The sequence below is a fragment of the Podarcis cretensis genome (genome assembly GCF_951804945.1).
Source record: "Podarcis cretensis genome assembly, chromosome: 6".
Classification (NCBI taxonomy): domain Eukaryota; kingdom Metazoa; phylum Chordata; class Lepidosauria; order Squamata; family Lacertidae; genus Podarcis; species Podarcis cretensis.
In genome coordinates, this window is record NC_137175.1 from 6,970,915 (window position 1) to 6,996,175 (window position 25,261).

A 25,261-nucleotide genomic window follows, 5' to 3' on the forward strand; every position below is an offset into this window, starting at 1 on the left:
AGGTCAGTTATTTCATTTGAATACTTGCATTGCCCTCATCAAATATGTTCAAGAACATCAACTGTGGCACCATTTTCATGTAATATGTTTAAAATTTCACAATTAATGATTTCCCAAAACCAAGCAACAAATTCATGTTCCCATAAAAGGTGGATCTATGTCTCCCATAAGTCTAAGGGGAACCTGTGGCCCTTCAGAGACTTTAACTTCCATCAGTCCCAGCCAGCATGGTCTATAGTCAGGGATGATGGGATTTGTAGTACAGCAACATCTGGGACCACAGGCTCCTGCTTCCTGCCGTAGACCTACAACCCCGCAGCTAAAAGGACTAACACTCTGGAACATGTGGGATAAGAACATGTGGGATAACTGTGGGTGGCTTTCAAGAAATTTTCTTTAACATATACTGATACTGTGTCCCAAACAGTATTCCAGCTGTTAACCAATCTCTCTATCCTGGTATCTGCCTCCCAGGTTATTTTAAGAGTAGGCGGGGGACATCTGGCAATGCCGCATAAATTGTAGATACTAATCCCTTGGAGGGGACTCTTGAGAGTCCCATGGACTGCAAGAAGATCAAACCGATCCATTCTGAAGGAAATCAGCCCTGAGTGCTCACTGGAAGGACAGATCCTGAAGCTGAGACTCCAATACTTTGGCCACCTCATGAGAAGAGAAGACTCCCTGGAAAAGACCCTGATGTTGGAAAAGATGGAGGGCACAAGGAGAAGGGGACGACAGAGGACAAGATGGTTGGACAGTGTTCTCGAAGCTACCAGCATAAGTCTGACCAAAGTGCGGGAGGCAGTGGAAGAGAGGAGTGCCTGGCGTGCTCTGGTCCATGGGGTCACAAAGAGTCGGACACGACTAAATGACTAAACAACAACAATCCCTTGGCACCTTTTCCTGTGTTGTAAACCAGGATTTCAAAATTGGTTATGGTATGAAGTACTTTCAACAAATTCCTGGTTTATTAAGTTAAGCATCTGATTGTGCCGTAACCAATTTGTTCTGATTTCTGCTCAAGTTAGTTTAAGTTGGTCGTTAGTGACGGGTCTAGTTCCATGAAAGAAATTCAATATAGCACCATCTTCTTCCATGGTCAAAACTTTTCTTCCTTATCCCTATTGTAGATGGCAGGGGGATATACACTGGGAATCACTGGGGAGATACATAAATAGGGCTGATCTTTCCTGCCACCATTTCCATATACAAAGTATGAAAAAGGACAAGAGACTTGTTTAAGAGTACAGGGCTGTCCAAAAGACAAGGCTGTCAGGTAACATATTGTTTCACGCCACTTCAATCTCTGAGCAGTGCAATATTCCAGGGGTTCCAGGCATGCTTAACCAGGAGATTGGGGTGTCTTTATGATATATGGTTTATTCACACACATATACAACCTGAGCTTACAATGGAGAGGCTCACAGCATTAACACTCAAAGAGGGTCTTGCTTCTCCCATAGAGGCAGCTCTGGATTTAAACAGAAATCAGCCATGACCCTCTCTTTAGTTTGCTGACTTTAGCCTGCCACTCAGAGCTCCCCACAGGTCACGTCAACAGGATATCAAAAGGGTAATATTTTCTACTTCCCTCTGACAAACTGAAACCATCACAGTGGTGGACAATGTCCCCAAATTTTAGCCTCTTACCATGTGGTTTTCTTACTGTAAGCAAAAAGTGTGGGAGGCAAAAATATCCAATAAATTATTATCCTCCTTCTTCTCCCACGAGTCATCTGGTTTTGCAAACAACAACAAAAATGCCCCAAGCAAGCAGAGAAGTGCCCATCTTTTGTTACATTCACATGGTTTTAGGACATTTTTTTATTCCAAGACATATTGGGATTTGGGCTTGTGGTAGCAAAATGTCCCCCAAAACTGCCCATGTCAGTTTCTGAAATATTTGGTAGGGGAATAAAAGTCCCATTAGGTTATTCAAGAAAAACGTGATGTAGGGAACTTGACAAAGGTATTTTTCCCTTCTTGCCTAATACAAGGAGCCGGACGTTGGAAGATTCAGCATGGGTGATAGCCACTAGCTTGGATGGCTTTAAAGAGGATTAGATAAATTCATGGATGGGGTGATTGCTGTTCCGCCTGGCCTTTGGTTTGGACTCAGTCTGACCCTTATGTTTCCCTCCCCCTTATGGTCTTGATCTATTGGCTACTTTTAAAATGAGGCTGCATTTTAAATTGCATTTTAACCTGTATTTTAAATTGGTCCCCCCCATTATGTTTTTACTGTGATTTTATTGGTGTCAGCCACCCTGAGCCTGACTCTGGCTGGGGAGGACGGGGTATAAATAAAATTATTTATTATTATTATTATTATTATTATTATTAATAATATGGCTACCAGCCGCAATGGGTACATTCTACCTCAGGGCCGGCCCAATGCATTTGGGCACTGGAGGCGGACCCCAAAATGGCATCCCTCCCCCCGCCTGGGAAGAAGGGGTGAGGAAAGACCTACATCAGGAATAAGAGGAGAAGAAAGATTGACACAGCGATCCGCTGTCCTGGTGATCCTGCCGCCTGAGGCAGTTGCCTCACTACGCCTCATGGGTGGGCCGGCCCTGGTATTCCACCTGTTATGTACTGAGGTTTTCACTCTGGGGCAGCAGGGGGATACTGTAGTTTTCACTCAGGTCCACATATGCAAATAAGGGATTGAAAGTGACGTTCAGTGATTGGATAGTTACAAAAAGTTGCTACTGTTGCGTTGTACTGGAGCTCTATATAAGCAGGCTGGCTGAACCCTTCAGTTCAGTTCTTTTCTGGCCTGTGAATAAACAAGAGCTGTTTGAAGAATCGCTGTGTCGTCCGATATGGTTCACCCACAACTTAACACCACTTGCTGGGATCCGCGAGCGTGGAATAGCGCTGTGGGCTCCTTACGGGCATCTGGTTGGCCACTGAGAGGACAGGATGGTGGCCTGATCCTGTAGCCAGGCTCCTCTGGTGCCTCTCAATAGGGCTCCTCTTCCAACACAGCTTCGCCGGGAGTAGGACACGGCTCTAGCTGGCAGCATGCAACCCTGAAACTCCTTACTGTTGTTGCGTCTTCACAATGCGCTGAATTTCCTGAGTGCTCAAAATGCTTTTCATCAAGGTTTCCTGGATCAGGCCACACAGCAGGGCCTATTCGTGATCCCCCCCATAACTGGAATGGAGGATATATATGCCTTCTTGGCGTACTGCCGATTTAAATTTTCTAAATGTCTTAATGGCTTTTTACTAATCATTTTATTTTATGACAATATACAAGCAGTATCTACATTTTACGAAATAAAAAAGCCCGTCAGGTTGAGCGGCCCTCGACCACCTTTCCCTGAGCGCTATTCTTTTATATCCGTGCCTTTCCGTCTTTTCTTTTGTGGGCTGAGTTTCACGTTTTTATCTCCTCACGGACGCTTCGTTCCCATACCCCTCCTCCCCCCGTGCTTCTTCTTTCCCCCTTTTTTGCTATAAAAATAATAATTTTATTGGTTGCGGTATAACATATCGTAGAAAGCCACACAACATAAAACACAGCACCGCCGCCGTCGTCTTCGCCCGAAATATTTCTCTCTAGTATTCCCCTCAGCCTCGCACAACCCGCTCGGAGCTGCCGCTGTGCCGAGGCGCCTGATGGGGCTTGTAGTCTTCCTCTCAACCGCCGACCACGGCGGACCGCCAAGCGCCCAACTACACCTCCCACAATGCTTCGCGGACCAAAACAGTGCCGCGCGCGCTGGCTTCTGGGAGCGGTAGTGCAGCCGGCCCGCGCCGAGCCACGCTCTTGAAGCGGCCCGTGGGGCGCGACGGGACTACGTCTCCCGTCGTGCCTCGGGTCGGCGCGCACGGCGGAATCAGGCGACGGGCGTGCGAGCTCGTCGGCTCCTCACCGCGGCCCGCCGGACTGCGGCACGGCTCCCTCAGCCGCATCGCGACGCGCCCTAGGCGAGCCGAGCAGCCGGCGGCCATGGGCGGGGAGGAGGAGGTCGTGCGTATCGCCAAGCGGCTGGACAAGATGGTCGCCAAGAAAAGCGCGGTGAGTGAGCCTCTTCTGCCGCTGACTGAAAGATTCCCCCCAAACACACACACAGCCCCGCCTCTCGGTGGGTCGCGCGCGCGCGCGCGCGCGCTCCCGTTGCCTTTTTCAAAAAAGCCCCGCCTTTCGCCTCAGCTTCCTCAGGTAACGTCTCTCTTCCCTCCCCCCTCCGTTTTTCCGTTTTGACGCCCTGCGTCCCCCCCCCTTGGTCTCCATGGCGACCGTCCGCCCGCGTCTCGTGAAGGATTGGCCCCGCCCACCAGTCCCTCCGCGCTCTGCATTCCCATCCTTCAGCTTTTTAACCCCGCCCACAACGCTCCCCGCGCCGCCCTGAGGGAGTTAGCCCCGCCCACCCCGCGGAGACGTGGCCCCGCCCATCTCGCCTCCCCGACGCTTCCCAGCCTTGAGCTCCGCCCCGCCGGCCGAAGCCCGCAACTCCATTTGCCCCTCTTCAGGTACTCAAGGCTCCGCCCACCGCTCCTCGCGCTCCTCGCAGTTGGCTCCGCCCACGCGGCCCTCGCGCCCGCCTACTGCTCTGCATGCTGCTTTTCGCCACGCCCCCTCCCTTGGTTGGAAAGGGCTGCCCTTCCCCTCTTCTTCAGTGCTCATTTGCATATGTGCAGTGCTCATTTGCATATGCTCATTTCATTTTATGCAGGCCTATTGCATTTGTAGGGACGCAGGTGGCGCTGTGGGTTAAAGCCTCAGCGCCTAGGGCTTGCCGATCGAAAGGTTGGCGGTTTGAATCCCTGCGGCGGGGTGCGCTCCCGCTGCTCGGTCCCAGTGCCTGCCAACCTAGCAGTTTGAAAGCACCTCCGGGTGCAAGTAGATAAATAGGGACCGCTTACCAGCGGGAAAGTAAACGGCGTTTCCGTGTGCGGCTCTGGCTCTGGCTCTGGCTCTGGCCAGAGCAGCGATGTCACGCTGGCCACGTGACCCGGAAGTGTCTCCGGACAGCGCTGGCCCCTGGCCTCTTGAGTGAGATGGGCGCACAACCCCAGAGTCTGTCAAGACTGGCCAGTACGGGCAGGGGTACCTTTACCTTTACTATTGCATTTGTATCCTGCCCATCCTTGGCTGTTGTGCAACTTTTCCTCCTTGCGATAACCCTGCGAGGTAGTCGAAACAAAATAAAATAAATTCCTTCCAGTAGCACCATCGAGACCAACTAAGTTAGTTATTGGTATGATCTTTCATGTGCATGCGCACTTTTTCACACGAAAGCTCATACCAATAACTAACTTAAAAAGGGTAAAGGGACCCCTGACCATTAGGTCCAGTTGTGGCCGACTCTGGGGTTGTGGCGCTCATCTTGCTTTATTGGCCAAGGGAGCTGGCATAAAGCTTCTGGGTCATGTGGCCAGCAGGACTAAGCTGCTTCTGGAGAACCAGAGCAGCGCACGGAAACGCCTTTTACCTTCCTGCCGGAGCAGTACCTACTTATCTACTTGCACTGGCATGCTTTCGAACTGCTAGGTTGGCAGGAGCAGGGGCCGAGCAATGGAAGCTCACCCCGTCGCGGGGATTTGAACCGCCGACCTTCTGATCGGCAAGTCCTAGGCTCTGTGGTTCAGCCCACAGCGCCACCCGCGTCCCTAATAACTAACTTAGTTGGTCTCTAAGGTGTTCTAAGGTGGAAGGATTTTTAAAAAATAATAAAAAAATTTTTTTTGTTTGTTTCAACTACGGCAGACCAACATGGCTTCCTACCTGTAACTAGAACCCTGCGAGGTAGGTCAGGCTCAGAGAGAGAGCTCAGGCAGTGTGGGCTGTACCACTTCAGGCATGGGGGGGGTGGCTCCTGAGATGGAACACTCTAAACATAAATTAATTTGTATAGCCAGTGCTAGGATTTGCTTATGTGTACGTTTTAAGCGGAGGGCGTTTTTATAGATGAGCTTTCACTGAGGTGAGCTCCCCCCACCCCCCAGCTGAAGTGGTACAGCTCTGCTCAGCTGTAAGCTCCACCTAGAAAATCCCACCCCCTTTCTCTTTTCAAGGTTCCTGATGTTGGGAGAGTGCCTGAGGCCCCCTATGCACTACTTGGACTACAACTCCCATCATCCCTGGCCACTGACTGTGCTGGTTGGGCAGATGCGAACTGTAGTCTCACGACATGTCAAGGGGCCACAGACTCCTTCCATAGCTGTCAACTTTTCCCTTTTCTTGCGAAGAATCCTATTCGGAATAAGGGAATTTCCCTTTAAAAAAGGGAAACGTTGACAGCTATGACTCCTCCTGTTGATTTAAAGCAGTTCATACAGAGTGAGGGCTGCTGCGTCTGCTCTCATCGTCTCTGCAATCCTGCTTCTTCACCTTGTAGTGCACAATCCTGCTTGTAAAGAGAGAAAGAATACACAGATCTCTTTCAGCCCTTTAATTCATGCCTTGAAGCAGAGACTGACTTTCAGATACAGACTGAAAAAGATTCGTGCATATGATGCGCTTTCTGAAATAAGACCTGTACGTCTTCATAGATGAGAAATGGCAGATGGAGCTGCCTGAGGTAAGTTACCTTAATCCATACATGCCCATGTCTGGACACCAACATTTCTCTGTTCTCAGCAGTTGGTTTCCACTTGAACCCATTCTTCAAGTAATAAGGCATACTTTTTAGCAGGTTTGGCAAAGAGCTGTTTCTAGATGTCAGGGGCTACATCTGGGTGTCTAGACTCCAGGCTGTGGAATTGATTGGACAGCACTGCTCATTCCAAAATTGGTTGATTTGTACAATTGGCAGTCATTTGTGAATGAGAGAAGAAACGTGAGTAGCAGTATAGATTTGGCGGTGAGTGTGGGTGCTTCAAATGTGTGCTAGCTTTTTCTTAAAGCAGCCAGACGAGGGTTGTGGAGCTTTTTTTCTGTTGAGGGCCATAGACTCTCAAGGTAACAAGTGGCAGGCTGGGCAGAAAAGGACTGAAGCCAGGACCCAGAACTAAAAGTGGACAGGACACCCCATTTTCTCTTGTCCTATTCCTCTGGGGGCCCCACTTTTTAGAATTTCCTTCCTTTCCATGCCGAGAGCAGATACAGATTTTTTTCCCCTTCCCAGACAACTGCTTTATACAAGGAATGCGTACTGTTCCAGCACTAATTGTTCCCAGTCTTTCCCGCCTCCTTGAGAGCAGCAGAGAATCCTCCTGCTGTCTTTGTAGCAATCAGACTGAGTTGTTTTTGTTTGGCTTGGTTTTATTTAAGTGATTTTCATATACGACTCTTCATCAGGCTTGATTCAAGGGCAGTGTATAAAAATAAACGTTTTAAACTATTAAATACAAACAGTCACAATAAGTTTTCATTTTCTTGCAATACATGTTGTATTTCGCAAAGATGCTTTAAAAAGCATATGAGCTCCAATATATCTTTCACTGGCCTAATTTCTGTGGCCAAAAAAAGCCTTTGCCTTTTGGATTGCCTTATGTGGGGTCAGAATGGCCCATGGTGAAGGGATAAAGCCAATTCTTGGATATTACTGTTATCTTGGCCATACTGCTATTCAAAGAAGTGATTAAAAACCCTTCAGTGAAAGCAGAAATTGGCCCTCCCTGTGTTTTTTCTGGGAGGCCTGGCTCGAATGGATTTTCAGAAAGCTGAAAAGGGACTGAGCTTTGTTAAAGAGCAGATTGTTTTTTCTGGATATTGCTGTAGTTCCTGGGCCTTGCAGCTTTGCTCAGATCGAGCTCTCCATGGCCTCTTTCCTTGTCAGATTGTTCTGGCGATTGCATCCCTTTCAGAGATGAAACAGACCCTCTTTATGGAGAGTAAGAGATCAAAAGCCAGTGAGTCTGTCGGGTTAGGCCTCTTTCCCTGCCTTTGCAGTTGGTCACTAGAGAGCTTGCTTTTTCTAGGAGTCCAGAATATTTACTCTTTGAACTAAGCAAGTCATTCCCTGTCTGATGGAATGGGCAGACGAGCTGCTGACCAGTCTTGATAGATTCCAGGCTGATGTGTGTCTGGTTAGCACTGCAAAAAAAAATCAGCCTGTGCGGATTCCTTCATCAATTGAGAGGCGGAGGAACAAATTCAAGGGTACCAGGTGCCACTGCTTTATTAAAGATCATTAAAAACCTCTGATTTTATTTAACCTCATTTTCTAAATTTCTATAAATCATTAGAGGGCTTTTTTTTTAAATTCCCTGCAGCCCCGCCAGCTCATGAAGTCTGTTTTGTTTGGTATTTGTGAACCCACACCCTGCCCTTTTTGTGGATCCAGCCTTCCATTTGGCTGGCATTGGTGATTCTTTCCTCATCCAGACAGATGCAAAAGTCTTTGGGTTTGGAAACTCCAGCTTGTTCTGCTGGTGCAGAAATATTTTCTAAATTATATACATGTAATGAATATCTCAAACATGCTTTTCTCCTACACTGCAATGACTGCATTTTCAGCCACATACTGATCCATGCCAGAGTGAAAATCCCCTCACAGTGGAAAAAGTTGGAATCGTATCTTGATTTGTGAAATGTTACACAGTTTACAGCTGCAGTCATCTGCAACAAAAATTGCTGGTTCGGCTGGGGATCTTTCTTTTCGAGAAAGGATTTTAGACGCAACTGACCTGTTTGAGGAATTCCGTTCTTAATTTGCTGTGCCGGTTATCTGATGATCACATAGAAGCAATTTGGACTTAATTCGCTTGTCAGTTTCTGTTAATTTGTTGAATTCCTTTTCCTTCCAGGAAGGGGCAATGGATTTGCTGAAGGAGCTAAAAAGTATGCCAATAACTCTGGATTTGCTGCAGGTAATTCATGCTGATGGATGCCATTTGTCTTTTACCTTGCTGCCAGCGTGAATTCTCCCTCTACACCTGCTAGTCTGTTTCATGTAGGCTGCACGGTCACATATTGGAATACCATAGCTCAGTAGTAGAGCAGGCAGACAATCCCAAGTTCAAGCAGTCCCATCTACAGGTGTGTGACCCAGGCGCCTAATATGGTGTCCCCCCCCAAGATCCTCTCCCAATTTTGGTAGATTCAACAAAAAGAAAAAATATGTAGACATTGGATTTAGTGAGTTAGGAGGAGTCCATGAACCCCCCCCCCCCGTTGCTCAACAAAGGTCAGCTGAGGAGAAGCGGGAGGCTCTGACATGATACCCCTGGGTGGTTGGCTACTGGCGACTGCATCCCTTGGGCCAAAAAAAGGGTGGCAATCTCTGTGTTTGGTAGCCGAACTGATAATACAACCTGCCTTTGTGGATCAGACCAGGCCCATCTAATCCACCCACGGGGCATGAGAGTGGCTGCCACCCCCAACAGCAGCAGTCTCTCAGAATCCTACCTCTGATCATGGAGACTGTCCTTGTGTCTGCTATGCCTAGAAGCCAATACTAGACCTCTCTTTTTTTCCTGAGCCAAACAGAAAAAAATTTCCATCTCCTAGTTTTCATCCTGTGGCCATGAATTCGTTAACTAGAAATTGCATGAAGGAGTGCTTATTTTCTTTTGTCCCGACCCTGCTGCTTATCAGTTCCTTTGCATGACTCTCTGGGCTCTAGTGTTTGGATTATGTCATACAGTGTCCTGTCTCTAGTTGTAAGAAGTCCTTGATGTCCCAGAGCCGTGGAGAACAAAATCAAGGTCCTATGCGGTAAGGAGGGGAGGGGAGGGGAGAATCCTTGCTGTGATGAATGATAAGAGGGTTGTAAAGCACACAGCATTACAATTACTGTTTCATGGAGTAAAGCTAGTGCGACCTGTCTGAGATTTGGTCTTAGCCTTTAATTATTGCTGCTTCGACTTGTTTGGGCCACTGGTTTCCTTGTTGTGGAGATTTCTGTCTAGCTGGTCATATGATGACCTGGTGATTTCTTCCTTCACGATCTGCAGTCCACTCGCATTGGGATGTCTGTGAATGCACTCCGGAAGCAAAGCACAGACGAAGATGTGATCGCACTTGCCAAATCGCTTATCAAGGCCTGGAAGAAACTCCTTGGTGAGGGACTAAGCATGTTTGGATAGATTCTCAAGAACGTAAGATAAACCCTCCTAGACGGGAGCAAGGATTTGTCTACCCCAGTTATCTGTGGCCATTAGTGGTCAATCAGCTGTCAAGGGGCGGGGAGCAACAGTCCACTCCTCTGTCTCTCCTTTTTTTTTGCTTGTACCCATGGTTGATTCTCAAAGGCTCATAGGTTGCTGAAATGAGCATGTAAATGGGGATTGGGGCTTCCTCTGCCTGCTTTAGTGACAAAACTACCTTTGTGCCCGCAGCAAAAGCAGTGGGAAAGCTGATAGAACATAATTGCGCTAGTTGAGTGTGTAAGCTGAGTCACAGCAGTTGCCCTGCTCCTAAAGTTTAAAGCTGTTTTCTGAGTGTGGCATCTCATGAGGAAACATGGGAGCTGAGGTCATAGCGGCTGCTTTGTGTAGCAGGGTCTTGTGACAGATGACTGGCCCTGGAGCAGAAGCGGGAGGGCGATCCGATTTGTGGCCACATCAGGTAGTCACACTGTCCTAGGAACAGTTGCTTTGGAACTTTATAGGGCCGGGCCACTAGAGAAGCTCACTTAAGGGTGATCAAACGCCAGGCAGCCTTGGGCATATGCCCTGCAGAGAAGATTGTAGTTCCTCTTGATTTAACTTTTTCTACTTCTTGCTTCCTTTGCCATTGCTCCTTTCCCCCGCATTCAGATGCCTCAGAGGATAAGAGTGACGAGAAGAAAAAGAATTCCTCCTTGCCAACTTCCTCCTCAAAGGAGAGTGGCGACTCAAGAGACCAAAGGTAATAATGTTTCCCGTTAGCCAGAGGTGGCACTTTTGCACCTCATTTTCCTCTTCCCGCCCCTAACGTTCCATTTTGGGTATTAATTTTGATTTCTTTACTTGGCCTGTTGGAATGGGAAACTTTTTGATCTTGGTATAGTCAAATTAAGGCTGCCCTTAATTCATGATGGTGAGGAATAGAAAATAGTGGTTGCAGATAGAACTATCAGTGTGGTATCATGTTGTGTTTTTTTTAATGCTATAGTTGTAAATGGAAAAAAAATAAATGTCTACAAAACTCAGTGGCTTTTGTGAGTTTATTTTGATTACCATTGTTTATTATTTGATTCACCTTCATTCCTCCTTTATTCTCTCTCATGCTCATCCTTTATTAATAAAAACATCACTTCCGTTTTTGTTGATTTATTTTGTGTTTGGGTTCTGCCCCCTTCCGCCACGTATTAACCTGTAGTCTCCTCCCTCCCCCAAGTGCACTTACCCAGAGGGGTTGCTGTGTTAGGCTGTTGCAGCTTAGGCAGCAGAGTGCTTTTTGGCACTGTAAAGTCTAACAAATTTTATTATGGCATGAGCTTTCATGGACTACAATTCACTTCAGCAGATGTGTGCGTATAATATATATATTATAACATAAAAATATGCATGAATATTTGTTAAGTCTTTAAGGTGCCACAAGACTCTTTCCCGTTTTCACTTTCCACTTAGTTTTGACACCAAAAGAGAAGTTGTCGTTTTTTCCTCAGCTGCAGCAGAACAATGGGACAAAATTCTATTTAAATAGAAAGTGTATGTCATGCAACAATCCCGCAACTTCTCAGCTCCAGGTTATGTTGATGCCATTCTTCTCCAGACTGTTAATAGCAATCTGCCCTGTGGCCCCTGGATCAGGGTGATTTGCCCCGCCCCAGGAGCCCCCCACCCTAGACTCATCCCCAAGCTATTCAGGGGTGGCGGCGAGACTATGGGTTTTTCATTCCATAAGAAACCTTTTAAAAGATTGGTGCCGCATGGCACTGTACAGGACTGGATCTGGGAGGATCAGACCCTACCCTTAGCAGCTGTTAAGCGGGAGGATCCAATTCTGTGTGGTGCTGCTGGTTCATAAGCCGTTTTCCCACAGGAAAGCCTCTTGCTAAGCGGCACCTGAACCCCACAGGATCTATGCCTCCATCCAACAGCTGTTGAACAGAGGCATTGTCCTTGCATAGGTGGGGATGGGGTCATGTCAGGTAGGAAGAAGAGCTGTGCTGCTGGGCCCACCTTAAGCAGTGTAGGTCCTGGCCTCTTGCATGTGGCTTTGTGCCCAACCTGCCTGTTCCTCCTGCCTGAGGTCTTCCCCCCTGCCAACCACAGATCACTCTGGGCCAATCCAACCTGACCTGTGGAAATTGTGGCTGTCTTTACATGACTTTTCCAGCGCCTAAGGACTGACACCTATGCCTGATTTGACTCTGGCCTCATTCGAATCCAGGACACAGCCCTAAATAGCCAGGGTTCGGATATGACCAGCCCTCTATATGAGGCCCATTCTCAAGCGACTCTTTTGCAGTAAGGGGTGATGTGTTTCTTCCTGTAAACAAGACGTGCGGCCTTCAGAGCTGCTGGCAGTTGCTTCCTCATTGGGTGCCTTCTGTAAACCTCTCTGGATTTTGACCTGACACTGATTTTATAGCTTAAAGACTTTACTCCACAGCAACAGGGGGCAGAACCTTAATTTTGTTTAACCAGGAAGGAAAGAAGTTGAGATTTTCCATTATTTTGCTCCATTTCTTAGTTTGTCGGGTTGGGAAATATGCAGAGGATGTCTAGGCTAGGTTCATACTAGTAGGCATCAGTTGTAGAAGGACATGACTCTCATGAGCTTTGAGCATGCCCAACTATCTCAGTGTAGGTAACCCTTTTCCGATTTGTGTTGGTGAGGTTGAAATGGTCAGAACCATAGGGGGAGCTACTTCACTGAACTAGCCTCATTGAGCTATGTTCCTATGTTGGTCCGTAGGGTAGCAGCACTCTCAGTACTTGCACCTATCATTCAGGCTTTAGCCTTTACTTACTTGCCTTCTTCAGGGGAATATTGTCACCGGGCTTTCTTGAGACAAAATGAAGCTGTGTGTTTTGAGTTTTCCTCTGTCCCACTTACTTTAATTAAAAACAACAGCTCCTCCGAACGCCAGTGAACGCCGATTCCCATGTGCCTTGAAGTGTTAGGAAATGTTTATTTAAAACTTGCACGCTGTAAAATCAAGGGAAAAAAGGCATTGTTTTTGTTGGCTGTGATTGAGCTATGGGACTGAAAGCTCCATCTGCTACTCTGTATAGCTGCCACCTTCCAATCAAATGAGGATCAGGCTGCCATAAATGGAGAGTAGGCCTGGGCGATGTATTGGACTGGTTTGAGGGCCAGAGTTCAATGGCGCCGGTGAAACCACTGTCGCTCCCAAGTCCCTCCACTGCCAGCGCCTGGAGGTGAAACTGCCGCCATTCCTGCTGAGGGAGTTGAGGTGTTCACCCTGGCGTCTCACAGGCTCTGGGGCTGACGCAGCTTGTTCCTCCCTTTGCTTTTCAACATCATGATGTGTCACTATATCGTGATGTTTGGCTGACGATAAGCACAATGTTGAAAAGCCGAAACGCCCAGCCTTGGTGGAGAGGAAGTGCAAATTAGATACCTATTTGTTGTTGTTTAGTCGTTTAGTCGTGTCCGACTCTTTGTGACCCCATGGACCAGAGCACGCCAGGCACTCCTGCTGTCCACTGCCTCCCGCACTTTGGTCAACTCATGCTGGTAGCTTCGAGAACACTGTCCAACCATCTCGTCCTCTGTCATCCCCTTCTCCTTGTGCCCTCCATCTTTCCCAACATCAGGGTCTTTTCCAGGGAGTCTTCTCTTCTCATGAGGTGGCCAAAGTATTGGAGCCTCAGCTTCACGATCTGTCCTTCCAGTGAGCACTCAGGGCTGATTTCCTTCAGAATGGAGAGGTTTGATCTTCTTGCAGTCCATGGGACTCTCAAGAGTCTCCTCCAGCACCAGAATTCAAAAGCATCAATTCTTTGGGGACCAGCCTTCTTTATGGTCCAGCTCTCACTTCCATTCATCACTACTGGGAAAACCATAGCTTTAACTATACGGACCTTTGTTGGCAAGGTGATGTCTCTGCTTTTTAAGATGCTTTCTAGGTTTATCATTGCTTTTCTCTCAAGAAGCAGGTGTCTTTTAATTTCATGGAGACCTATAGAGCAGCTCAATTGAGCAATGGTAGAGGAAGGCCAAAATAAAAGGTGGGTGGAAAAACCCAGGGTCATTCGATGATCTGATCAAGCCCTGACCGACTAGCAAATAAACTGGTTGAAGAGCCACACCCATCCACTGTGTCTTGGCATAAAGAAAAGTGTAGTGAGACATTTTTAACTGTTTGCAATGCAGGCAGATCAATTCTGCATCCTGCCCAGATCATTATGGATGGTCCAGCCAAACTACACTGGCTTTCAATGCAGCAGCGTTCTTCTGACCAGGTTGGAATGCTGGCTTTATGAGTAGGCCGGCTGTCCTTGGGAAGCAACAAAAGGTTTCACGCTCGGAGCTGGAGTACCAGTCCTACACTTGCCCAAATCCAGTGACAGCCATTCATGTGTAGCTTCCTTGCGCATATCATTTTATGGACATTCAGACAGCAGTGCTGACTTGAGTTAGCAGAAGGTGGCAAGATGTTGTAATAAGCATTTATAGGTTCCAGCCAAGCTATTGGAATGGCTCCAGGGAAAGCGATGTGGAAATTACTGCTTTTGGGTGGCCGTAATCTGGGACCTGACATTCCCATTGGGAGATCTGTTGCAGCCTTTTCTTACAGCTGCCTGGCAATTGCTTTCAAAGCGCATGGATTGTGGTTCAGCCATCAAAACAAGCTCTGTATAACTTTGTTATCTCAGCATGAGGCCATGGATTACAGAGAGATTACAGTGGGACATAGGGGAAAGTGAAGGCTTTTTTTCGTAGTGATTTCTCCTGCGCATTTTATTTAGAAAGTTACATATTTCTTAACATTTCTGACAAACATTCCTAAGCAGTTTATGGAAGATACTGTGAATAAAATGGGAAACACTGCAAATATAGGTCAGAATACCATAGATATATTGTAAAAGTGCCATCTTTTAAAACTGCTAGTCAACAGAGAAGGATAAGTCTCTCAAGTATCCAAACCGGTCTCTGTAACAAATTGTGTTTTTTTAGATTTGTGCGAGATATCCAACAGATGGATTTTCTAATGTATTGAGAGATTATTGCAGAGGGTTGATGCTGTGACTGGTTTCTAGAGATGGCAGTCCACTAGTCACAGTATGTTGGCTGTTCCTCTAAATTACCCATTCACTGGGAAGAAAGTGCTGTCAAAGGGCTTAGTTTGCCCGGTTCCGATGCATCATATTTCAGTGGTGTCGCCTATGACAACTGGTTGCCCTCATGACTGAAGTTACTAGAGCACTCTGTGTAGAGACATTACCCTATACAGCAGCAGTGGGAAGCTTTTTCCACAGGCCAAATTAGGCCTGGCAGGGTTAAATTTGTAAAGCTGTTATTGCCCAAACCATGTCCACCTGGCCCACACCTGACATGTGACGGCAGGTATGGTACAGGTAAAGATGTGGCTGCTAAGCAACAAGCAAAGCTTCAGCCGCCACTGATCGGTGGTGGTACCAAGCCCTGCAAGGATGACCACACAGGCTATGATCCTGATCAGGATTAGGCCTTTGCTCCTGCAATTTGCTGCATTTCTGTGTTGGCTGGGTGGGTGGGTGGGAGGGAGAGAAATCCCTCTGCAACCAGCAGGAAATGATGCAGGGGGGACGTTAAAGGTGGGGGGAATGAGGATAAAGTGCGGGCCAGTGGGAACCCTCTGAAGGCTATATCTGGCCTGCAAGCCAGATATACACTACACTAACTGACAACAGCTCTCTGCAGTTTCAGACGGGAGACCGCAACCTATCTGGAGATTTCAGAACCTGTTGCGCTCATTTCACTGCCAAAGGTGGAACTATACGACACCTGATGTATGGGAAGATTAATGCAACTGGGTAGCTCAGTTGGTTAGAACATGGTGCTGGTAATGTCAAGGCTGCAGTTTTGATCCCTGTAAGGCATAACTTGCATTTTCCTGCATTACAGTGGGTTGGACTGGATGACCCTTAGGGTCCCTTCTGGGAGCTAATGTTGATGCCACAAGGAAATAAGCATATCAGGGGTGTTCTAAATCTCATCCCAGGTGCCATGAGAGTGTGGGAGGGGGTCCCCAGATCGGGAGCTCTTGACATGGTTTGCAAGAGGGATAAATGCTTACAGACCTTTGTTCACGTTCCTGCTTTCTGTGGGAATGAAACAAAGCAAAAATGGCTATCCCTTACCTTTCCCGCCCTGACTTGGCCACAGTGATTCATGCGACGGTCATCTCCAGGCTTGACTACTGTAATTCGCTCTACGCGGGGCTGCCCTTGAAGCTGTCCCAGAAACTCCAGCGGGTGCAGAATGCTGCAGTGAGGCTCCTCACAGGGTCTCTGACATGGGAGCATATTCACCCAGTGCTTTTCAAGCTGCACTGGCTCCCGGTGGAGTACAGGGTCAGATTTAAGGTGCTGCTTTTGACCTTTAAAGCCCTTCACGGCCTAGGACCCTCGTACCTACGGGACCGCCTCTCCTGGTATGCCCCACGGAGAGCCTCAAGGTCCATAAATAACAACACCCTAGTGGTCCCGGGCCCTAAGGAAGTTAGATTGGCTTTGACCAGAGCCAGGGCCTTTTCAACTCTGGCTCCGGCCTGGTGGAACGCTCTGCCTCATGAGACCGGGGCCCTGCAGGATCTGATTTCTTCCCGCAGGGCCTGTAAGACAGAGTTGTTCCGCCTGGCCTTTGGCTTGGAGCCAATTTGATTCCCTCCCTCCCTCTCTTTTTTTTTTCTTTTCTTTTCCTTCTCCTCCTGCGATGAGGCTACATTTTAATATTTTAATGTTCCATTATTTTAATGTTGTATTTTATTTTTGTTTTTAAGTTTGTAATCATTCATCTTGTTTTTATTATTGCTTGTAAGCCGCTCTGAGCCCGGCCTGGGTGGGGAGGGTGGGGTATAAATAAAAAATTATTATTATTAAATTATTATTATAGCAGAAGTGGGCGAGGGAATTGCAGAGCATACCTGCCAAGGAGACTTCTCTGATTTCATACTGGGAATTGGTTTGATGAGCATGCAGAGGACTCTGCAATCTCCTCCGTAGACCTGCTCAGTGCTCCACTTCCCAGGACTCCCTGGGAAAAAGTAATGCTGATTAAGTCACTTAAAAATCTGTAGTGAAGATATACCCATAGGGCAGAATCCAGCGTTGCACAAACAGACTTCTGCTCGTGCAACAGGAACTCGCTTTTCTCTTTCCCTCCTACAGTCCCCCCCCCAGTGCACCCCCAAAATTGCTCCATGGGAGTCTCTGGATTCTACAGATCAAATTTAAGGGCACAGGAGGAACTGCATGGGGAAGGTGATGTTCTGTTGTGCAGCCGGAAAGCTGTGCTGTTTGTGCACAGAAAGCTTCAGTGCAAGCCATACAGTTGGCTGGAGGGGACCTCTGAGCCCCTGGTCATTTTAGCAGCATGCCATGAACCTGGCCATCCCCCAAAAGTTCCTGGGAATAGTTTGAAGAGGGTGCAGAAACTCAGCAATCCCATCCCTAGCCCTGGGTACCTCCTCCCCGACATGGCCACCCATGCTCTTCTTAAAAAACTGTGTGTGTGTGTGTGTGTGTGTGTATGTGTGTGTGAGAGAGAGATTTATTGTTGGGAGCTGCCCAGAGTGGCTGGGGCAACCCAGTCAAGATGGGCGTTATATAAATAATAAAATTATTTTTAGAAATATGCTTCACACTGTTTCCAGAACACCTGTTCATGGTTGAAAATGCTCAATTGCGTGTAAGCTCTAGGGGGAAAGATTCCTCACCCCTGATCTAGCTGAAATCATTGAAAGCAATTATTAGGAGATTTGGGGTGAGACTCCATCAGTATTTTTCTGCAATGTCTGAATCAGGAGAGGCTGTGCACGTTCTGAACTGGTTCCAGTTCCAGAAATGTGGGGTGTTGGCTACCTTGTAATATTGTGCTATAATAAGGCTACCTTTGTGCTGTGTCTGGAAGTACAGTTAGTGCAGCACAAATTAAGAGGCTAGAATGGACACCACAACTATAAAGGAACTCGGCAGTTGTTTGACCAGTGGATACGGACAAAAGTTTAACAGCTAAGAAACTCTACATCTGTTTGCACTGGTTTCTCAAGGTTTTGGATTGTCCAAAGCTTGTGTGAACTCAAAATCAGCCTTTGCCAAACCAGTGCTATAACTCCAGTCAGGGAGATGCAATCCAAATCAGTTGGATGGTTCAAGGACGTCAAAGGCTGGTCTGAATTCTCACTCAGAGGCCCCCCCCCTCCAACTGGGACGCGGGTGGCGCTGTGGTCTAAACCACTGAGCTTCTTGAGCTTGCACAATCAGAAGGTTGGCGGTTCGAATCCCTGTTGCTCTGTCCCAGCTCCTGCCAACCTAGCACTCCAGTGCAAGTAGATAAATAGGTACCGCTGTGGCGGGAAGGTAAAAAGGCGTTTCTGTGTGCTCTGGTTTCCATCACCGTGTTCTGTTGCGCCAGAAGCGGTTTAGTCATGCTGGCCACATAAACCGGAAAAATCTGTCTCTGGACAAACACTGGGTCCCTCAACCTGTAAGCGAGATGAGTGGCGCAATTCCATAGTCGCCTTTGACTGGGCTTAACCGTCCAGGGGTCCTTTACCAGCTGCAAGCCCACCTTCCTCTTAAAGGTAAAGGTACCCCTGCCCGTACGGGCCAGTCTTGACAGACTCTGGGGTTGTGCGCCCATCTCACTTAAGAGGCCAGGGGCCAGCGCTGTCCGGAGACACTTCCGGGTCACGTGGCCAGCATGACATCGCTGCTCTGGCGAGCCAGAGCCGCACACGGAAACGCCGTTTACCTTCCCGCTGGTAAGCGGTCCCTATTTATCTACTTGCACCTGGAGGTGCTTTCGAACTGCTAGGTTGGCAGGCGCTGGGACCGAGCAGCGGGAGCGCACCCTGCCGCAGGGATTCGAACCGCCGACCTTTCGATCGGCAAGCCCTAGGCGCTGAGGCTTTAACCCACAGCGCCACCTGCGTCCCGTACCTTCCTCTTAGACTTTCACAATTTGACTTCTACAAAATGAGCAGAGAAATTTTGACCAGCTTCCTTTCTCTTCCAGCTCCGCCAAAAGGCAGGACCCACCTAAGACCCCCACCACGCCCAAGATCACCACCTTCCCACCAGTGCCTGTCACGTGCGATACGGTGCGCAACAAATGCAGAGAAATGCTGACCTCCGCTCTGCAGACGGACAGTAAGAAGCAAAGGAGCGAGTCTTTCCCTCACCTCTCCTTTCCATCAGCGTCATCTTCCTTGCATCCCTGAATCTGTGCCCTTTTCAAAACAGCCCGTGTTTGCTGGTGTTCATAGCAAACACTAGTAAATTCTGAGCTTTCACAGAATCATAGACTTGGAAGGGGCCCGCAGGGGTCATCTAGTCCAACCCCATAACTTTGTATGTAGACAAATGGCGCCGATGGGCACACTGCATTAAATGTGAGTCTCTGGTTCAGTGCAGTGGGAACCTGGTGCCGAAATGTGAAGGCAATGGCTTGCTTAGGGAATGTAGTCTAGGCTACCTTTCAGTTTTCTTGTTTCTTCACAGATGACTATGTGACCATCGGTGCCGACTGCGAGCAGCTTGCAGGCCAGATTGAAGAATATATCCTTGCTTTGTTTGTAGCATCGGAAAGGAGGCATAGGGGATTTCTGGGCAGCCGCTATTTCAAAGGCAAACTCCCAATCCTCACACTTTAAACTCTCTCTATGCCATGATACACTTAAAAGCAGTTTAGTAGGGCCTCCTCCCAAAGAATCCTGGGAAATGTAGTTTTTGAGGTTACCAAAAACCCTCACATTTAGGAAAATGGCAGAATGGCAGTGGAGCCGGACGCCCTGGGAGCCAGAGATAAGAGTAAGTTCAGCAGGAGAGCTTAACTTGAGAGGCTAGTCATCTACAATGTAATAATAATACAGTGGACACTCGGGTTGCAAACATGATCCATATGGGATGCACATTCACAACCCGCAGAGTTCGCAACCCGCGTCTGCGCATGCGGGGGTTGTGATTCGGCACTTCGGCGCATGTGCAAAGTGTGATTTAGTGCTTCTGCACATGCGCAAAGCACGATTTAGCGCTTCTGCACATGCGCGACCGCCGAAACCCAGAAGTAACCCATTCCAGTACGTCTGGGTTTCGGCAGTCCACAACTCCAAAAAACGCAACCTGTAACCCGAGGTATGACTGTAATAATTTGGCCCACCAAGCCATTTTGATCAAGCCACACCCACCTGCCAATCACCTGGTGTCATGTGGGCAGATCAAAAGCTGCCTGGGCTGGGGCTCTGGAAGTGCTGCAGACCCCAAGTTCAGATCCCAGACCAGCCGATCCCATGTTCAGTGCTTCCGAAGTCTTGATGATCAGCCGGTTGGTGGCGCTGCAGAAGCATCACACACCTTCCTTCCGAAGCACAGACTGTCAGCTGATTGTTGGGACTTCACGAGGCAGTGCAGGGCTCTTAGTAAGGGTCTGGCAAAGAGGTTTGCACGACTCTTTCAAGTAACAATCAGCTGATTATCGGGCCTCCAAAGCGCTGCGTTGCCTGCCATCATTGTAATATCAGCCGATTGACAGATGGGGAGTCAAATTTGGCCTGTGGGGGTTAGGCTGGATCCTGTTCCCAGCCCCTGGGCTATGGGTTCTCTATTGTCCTGTGAAGGGTGTTGTTGTAAAGGTGTTGTAGTAAAGGTGCTGAGAGAGCTCCCAGAGAGGAGAATGTGGGCTAGGAAACCTCAGGAGCAGGGAATGTAGGATTCCTGGTCACTTGGCAGTCTCCCCCCTCTTAATTTTTGAAGGTGCCTGCCAGAGGGACTTCCAATGTGATCTCTTCCATCCTCAGGGTCCTAGGACTCCTCTGCTGATGCAGAGCTCTCCATGATACCCAAACCTTGGTTTGGACTGCCAGGCTAGCATGTTTGGAGCTGGGGCAAAGGCAACTTGACGGTGGTGCTCCTTAATGGCTTTTGAACTTATATACCAAGATGTCAAGAACACAGATTTGAAGTACAAGAACCGGGTCAGGAGCCGCATCTCCAACCTCAAGGACTCCAAGAATCCTGACCTCCGAAAGAATGTCTTGTGTGGAGTGATCAGTGCAGAGCAAATTGCAGTGATGACCTCAGAGGTGAGATGGACGGTTGCATAGCCTGAAAAACCCAGTGAGACTTGCCCCAGTCTACTAAACAGCCTGATCTTACAAAGATGCAGTTCTGTTACCAAAATTCTAAACGGCTGCCGTTGATAAGGAAGAATATCCAGTGTAGGGTTTGTTACCGGAAAAATCCGAGGGCTCCCTTGGACAAAACAAAGACACCAACCAGGATAACTTGGAGCAAAACAGCAGCCTGTAGGCTTGGCCTTTATTGAACTGTTGCAACAAGGTGTTCCCCTCACTTGCAGGAGAGAGGAAAGACACAGAAAAATGGTGTGCAAGACCTTATAAAAACTTTTGAAATTCCGCTTTCCTCCTCTCAGCCCCCCCCCCCCCCCCCGCTCTTCCTGCTGTACTCAAACTGGCCAGTGGAATCAAAAAGGTTAAGATCTTAGCTCTTTCAGGGGGAGCTCATTTGCTCCACGGTTTCTGACGACCGTGTGGGACAAAAGATCATTATGGAGTGTCTTTGAACATGTTTAATGGAAATGCAGCTCGCTAGTGTGCAAATTAAGAAAGCCAAACTGAGCACATGGAGAATTAGAGGTTATCCAAAACAGAAAGTTCAGAAAGAATGGAAAATCTTTAAAGAGTATCTGAAAAAACATTACAATAACAAATATCTCCTGGCAGAAATAGAATGATCCTTGTAAAACAACAAATATAATATTTTTTGATATCTGACGAAAACAAAGAAAGCAATACAATAATTTGGAACTGTGTGTGAAAAAATAGTAGAAATAATAACACAATGAGTCTAATCGGAAGTCAAATGTGTTTATTTTGTTTTGTTTTTTCCTCCCCCCTTTTTTCCTCCATCCCCTTCTTCTTCCTCTTCTTTTTTGTGTGCCTCCTTTCTTGGTCTTTCTCTTTTTGATTTGTTAAGAGAGAGATAAAGAGATAAAAATGTAATATGAAAACTTCAGTAAGTTAAAAGTGATGTGTAATTTTTCTATTACTATTTATATATTGTTAAAATTGGTTAATTGTAATGAATTGATGTAGCAATTACTGTGGTTTTTCCCTTTGTTATTGTTGAATTCTAAATAAAGCAGTATTCTTTTTTATTAAAAAAAAGAGAGAGAAAGCCAAACTGAGCGGGTGCCCTTATCTTATTTCCCTGAAAGGAAATGGCCAGCAACGAGCTGAAAGAAATCCGGAAAGCCATGACGAAGGAGGCCATCCGGGAGCATCAGATGGCCAAGACGGGAGGGACCCAGACCGACCTCTTCACCTGCGGGAAGTGCAAGAAAAAGAACTGCACCTACACCCAGGTGAGGCTCCAGGTGTGCACAGGGCACCCTGAAAGACCTGCTGGTTTTCTTCTTGAGGTCCTGAACACCCTCCCATTTCATGAAATCCACTGAGAGGTGAGGGTCTTCTCCTTCTCCGTGGAAGGATCAGTTCCCGTCAGGATTGAGCCCAGATTTGTACCAGGCCAGTTGAGGGAAAGGACAATACAGCTGTCCGCTTCTACTGATGGAAGTGAGAGGATTGTTTGGGTTTTCTTCCATCCCTGGCAACATCAGGACGGATTGTAATTGGTAGCTTTGCTAAAAAGTTTTTGTGGAGCTGCTGCTGGCTAGAGCACTAGTTTTCAGTTCCAAAACGAGTGGCGGGCAAACAAGCAAGTGCAGATGTTGGGAGGTGATGTGGAAAGATTGCTACAGGGCAAGCCTTGGAGACCAGCAGTACAGATTCCACTCACCCTCAGGCGTTTCCTTCCTTCAACACAGGTGCAAACCCGCAGTTCAGACGAGCCAATGACCACTTTTGTTGTGTGCAATGAGTGTGGGAACCGCTGGAAGGTAAGCATGCCTGACTCCCTTTATTTATTTGACCTAAGGGCAAAACCTACAGTTCCAACACGGCGTCTTCCACCAACCTCTTCTCCGGATGAAATGGCACTTGTGAAGAATAAAACAATTCCCCGAACAACGTAGGATGAGCTCTCCAGTGTTGCTTTGCACTCCTTCAGACACTTGGAGAATATGCATAGATCATACAGATCGTGTCCCATGCTGTTTGGATAATTGTTTTATAGTTCACACACACACTTATCATCTGAACTGGGTTGTTGTTTACAGATTGGCCTGTGTTTGATGCTACGCAGTGACCCAACTTGTATTTTCAGTAATGTTGAGACCACTTTTAATGGAGCTCCTGTGGCTCGGTCTCTTTGTTATCTTTAATTGAGGACTCTCTCTCTCTCTCTCTCTCTCTCTCTCTCTCTCTGTCTACAGCAGGGCTAGCCAATGCATTGCCCTGCAGACATTGATGGACTGTTAACTCCCATCAGCCCCAGTCAGCACGGCCAGTGCTCAGGGATGATGGGAGTTGTAGTCCAACATATGGAAGGCATCACATTGGCAGACAGAAGTACTGTGTTCAGTCTGACCTCGGCATGCAGCCTAAAAGGTTTATAGTCCATGACACATAATGGCTGCAATGGGATTCCAGTAGGCAGGGTGTGACTTTTTTTAATTTAAAAAACCACAACTCTCAGGCCATTCTCCCTGCCCTGCCAGCCCTCTCTGTCTTCCCGAGTTCCTTCCCTCCCTTGCCAATACTGCGCAGCAGCAAGAAAATCAAATCCGGTCATTCTGCAGAGAGCCCTCTCTGCTGCTTCTGTGTTTTGGGGTAAAATCAGAGGCATTTTGGTTGACTCTTTCCAATCCTACCAACTTCTTGCAGTTCTGCTGAGACATCCCGGACCAGGGCATCAGTTGCAGCCGCCAACGCTGGGCCGGATCTCTGCCATACATTCCCCCCAACACCGCCAGCAACTTTTGTACTGTTTTTGTCGCCGAGTTTGCTTTGTGCTCTGTACATCATCCGGGGAGAGGAGGTCCCGGCTGTCTGCACCTCTGGAAAGAGCAGCAGCCGGGGTTGGAGGCTGGGAGGGGGCTGGATGGAGAATTCGTGTGGACTTGACCACCTTTGGAGTTTCTCATCCTGAATCAGTATTTTGTGAGGGTCTGGAACAGTATTAAACATTTTTTTTGGTTTTGGTTTTTTTAAAAAGAAATTTGGCCAGGTGTCTCGTCTTGAGCGTATGGTAGCTTCTTCTGACTTTCCTTTCTCGTCCCCTCTCTCTAAAGCTGAAACGAACGTCTGCCTCACTCTGTTAGCACAGAGGCAGGAGAAGGGGAGACGTAGGAAGCCACATTCGCAGCCACTGCAACCGAAGCTTTATGTCTATGGAATAAAATTCTATGGGCAATTCTTAGTCGAGACGCGCAACCCATAAGGAGTTCCTTTTGGGCTGGGGGTGACAATGAAACCAGTTTCAAAGCAGATCTTGGCCCGGGAACCAGGCTGTATGGCAAGACGCCCCAGAAGAGGTGTTGCAAAGGAAAGGTGTGTGAGGGGGATGGATTCAGAGCAACAAAGCACACCGAATAAGAACTTCATGAGGACTGCCTCCATTAGGAAGTGCTTGGCACTGGAAAGGGGGTAAAGGTCAGGCTTCGTTCTCGTGCTTCGCCCTCCAACTTCCTCGTTGTCCGTTTGATGTCGTGCACCGGACCTTTTAGGGTTTATCTCCACTACACATTTATAATAGTCATGGCTCCTCCTCGCAAAGAAATCTGAGAATTGACATTTGCCAGGGGTGCTGAGAACTCTGCCTCGAAATTCCCTCGTCTTCCTTTGCGGGTAGCAAGGTTGCTGGCCTCTGAGCAGCAGAGACCCTCCTGCCCTCTGCCGGCCACCCACACAGGAAGATCTGGGGAGAGGTGGGGCCCATCTCCCAGTTGGGGCTCTTGTGGGGGTGTCTGGGGGGGGTGTGCCAGCCCACTGGGTGCATGTCAGAAAGGAGAGCAAGCTCGCTACAGAATGGTGCGAACGACCTGGCCAGCAGATGCAAACACTGAAGGGTTAAGAAAAGAAGAATCTGCTGGCGTACGTGAGGTTGGGCATGCAACGGCCACTGGGGGAAAGGCCCAGTGGGTCACTGGCAAGGGGAAGGTTTTGCGCTCAAGGCATTTCAAGTGGGTGGAAGGAGTGGGGGGGAAGGCCATGGCTGGCTTGGGCTTTTAGCACCCACTTCAATCCCAGGAAAGGCTTTTGAATCGGGACTTTGCACCATCACTCCCAGGCAGCCAATATAGCTAAGGGTAGGGCAGCGCCTGTGAGCAAGA

General features: G+C 48.0%; 1 protein-coding gene across 2 annotated transcripts; it reads left to right on the plus strand.

Moving 5' to 3' along the window:
• The first annotated feature begins 3,863 nt into the window (after positions 1 to 3,863).
• TCEA2 (transcription elongation factor A2) lies at positions 3,864 to 24,147 on the plus strand. 2 transcript variants are annotated; one of them, XM_079979895.1, is made up of 10 exons: positions 3,864 to 4,036; positions 8,713 to 8,775; positions 9,862 to 9,967; positions 10,666 to 10,756; positions 19,028 to 19,161; positions 19,513 to 19,569; positions 20,938 to 21,092; positions 22,247 to 22,393; positions 22,856 to 22,927; positions 23,814 to 24,147. In XM_079979895.1, the coding sequence occupies exons 1-10, from the start codon at positions 3,968 to 3,970 to the stop codon at positions 23,820 to 23,822; spliced, it is 903 nt and encodes a 300-aa protein (XP_079836021.1). In that variant the 5' UTR covers positions 3,864 to 3,967; the 3' UTR covers positions 23,823 to 24,147. The 2 variants fall into 2 exon arrangements, with proteins under 2 accessions (XP_079836021.1, XP_079836022.1); XM_079979896.1 differs by lacking the exon at positions 3,864 to 4,036 and adding an exon at positions 6,778 to 6,800.
• Positions 24,148 to 25,261: the final 1,114 nt, after the last annotated feature.

Bases quoted from the DNA above. Each gene is read 5' to 3' on its own strand.
- TCEA2 (XM_079979895.1), top strand. From the start codon at position 3,968: ATGGGCGGGGAGGAGGAGGTCGTGCGTATCGCCAAGCGGCTGGACAAG. The intron at 9,968-10,665 runs GTGAGGGACTAA...CCCCGCATTCAG, and splicing joins GGCCTGGAAGAAACTCCTTG to ATGCCTCAGAGGATAAGAGT. The intron at 19,162-19,512 runs GTAAGAAGCAAA...GTTTCTTCACAG, and splicing joins CTCCGCTCTGCAGACGGACA to ATGACTATGTGACCATCGGT.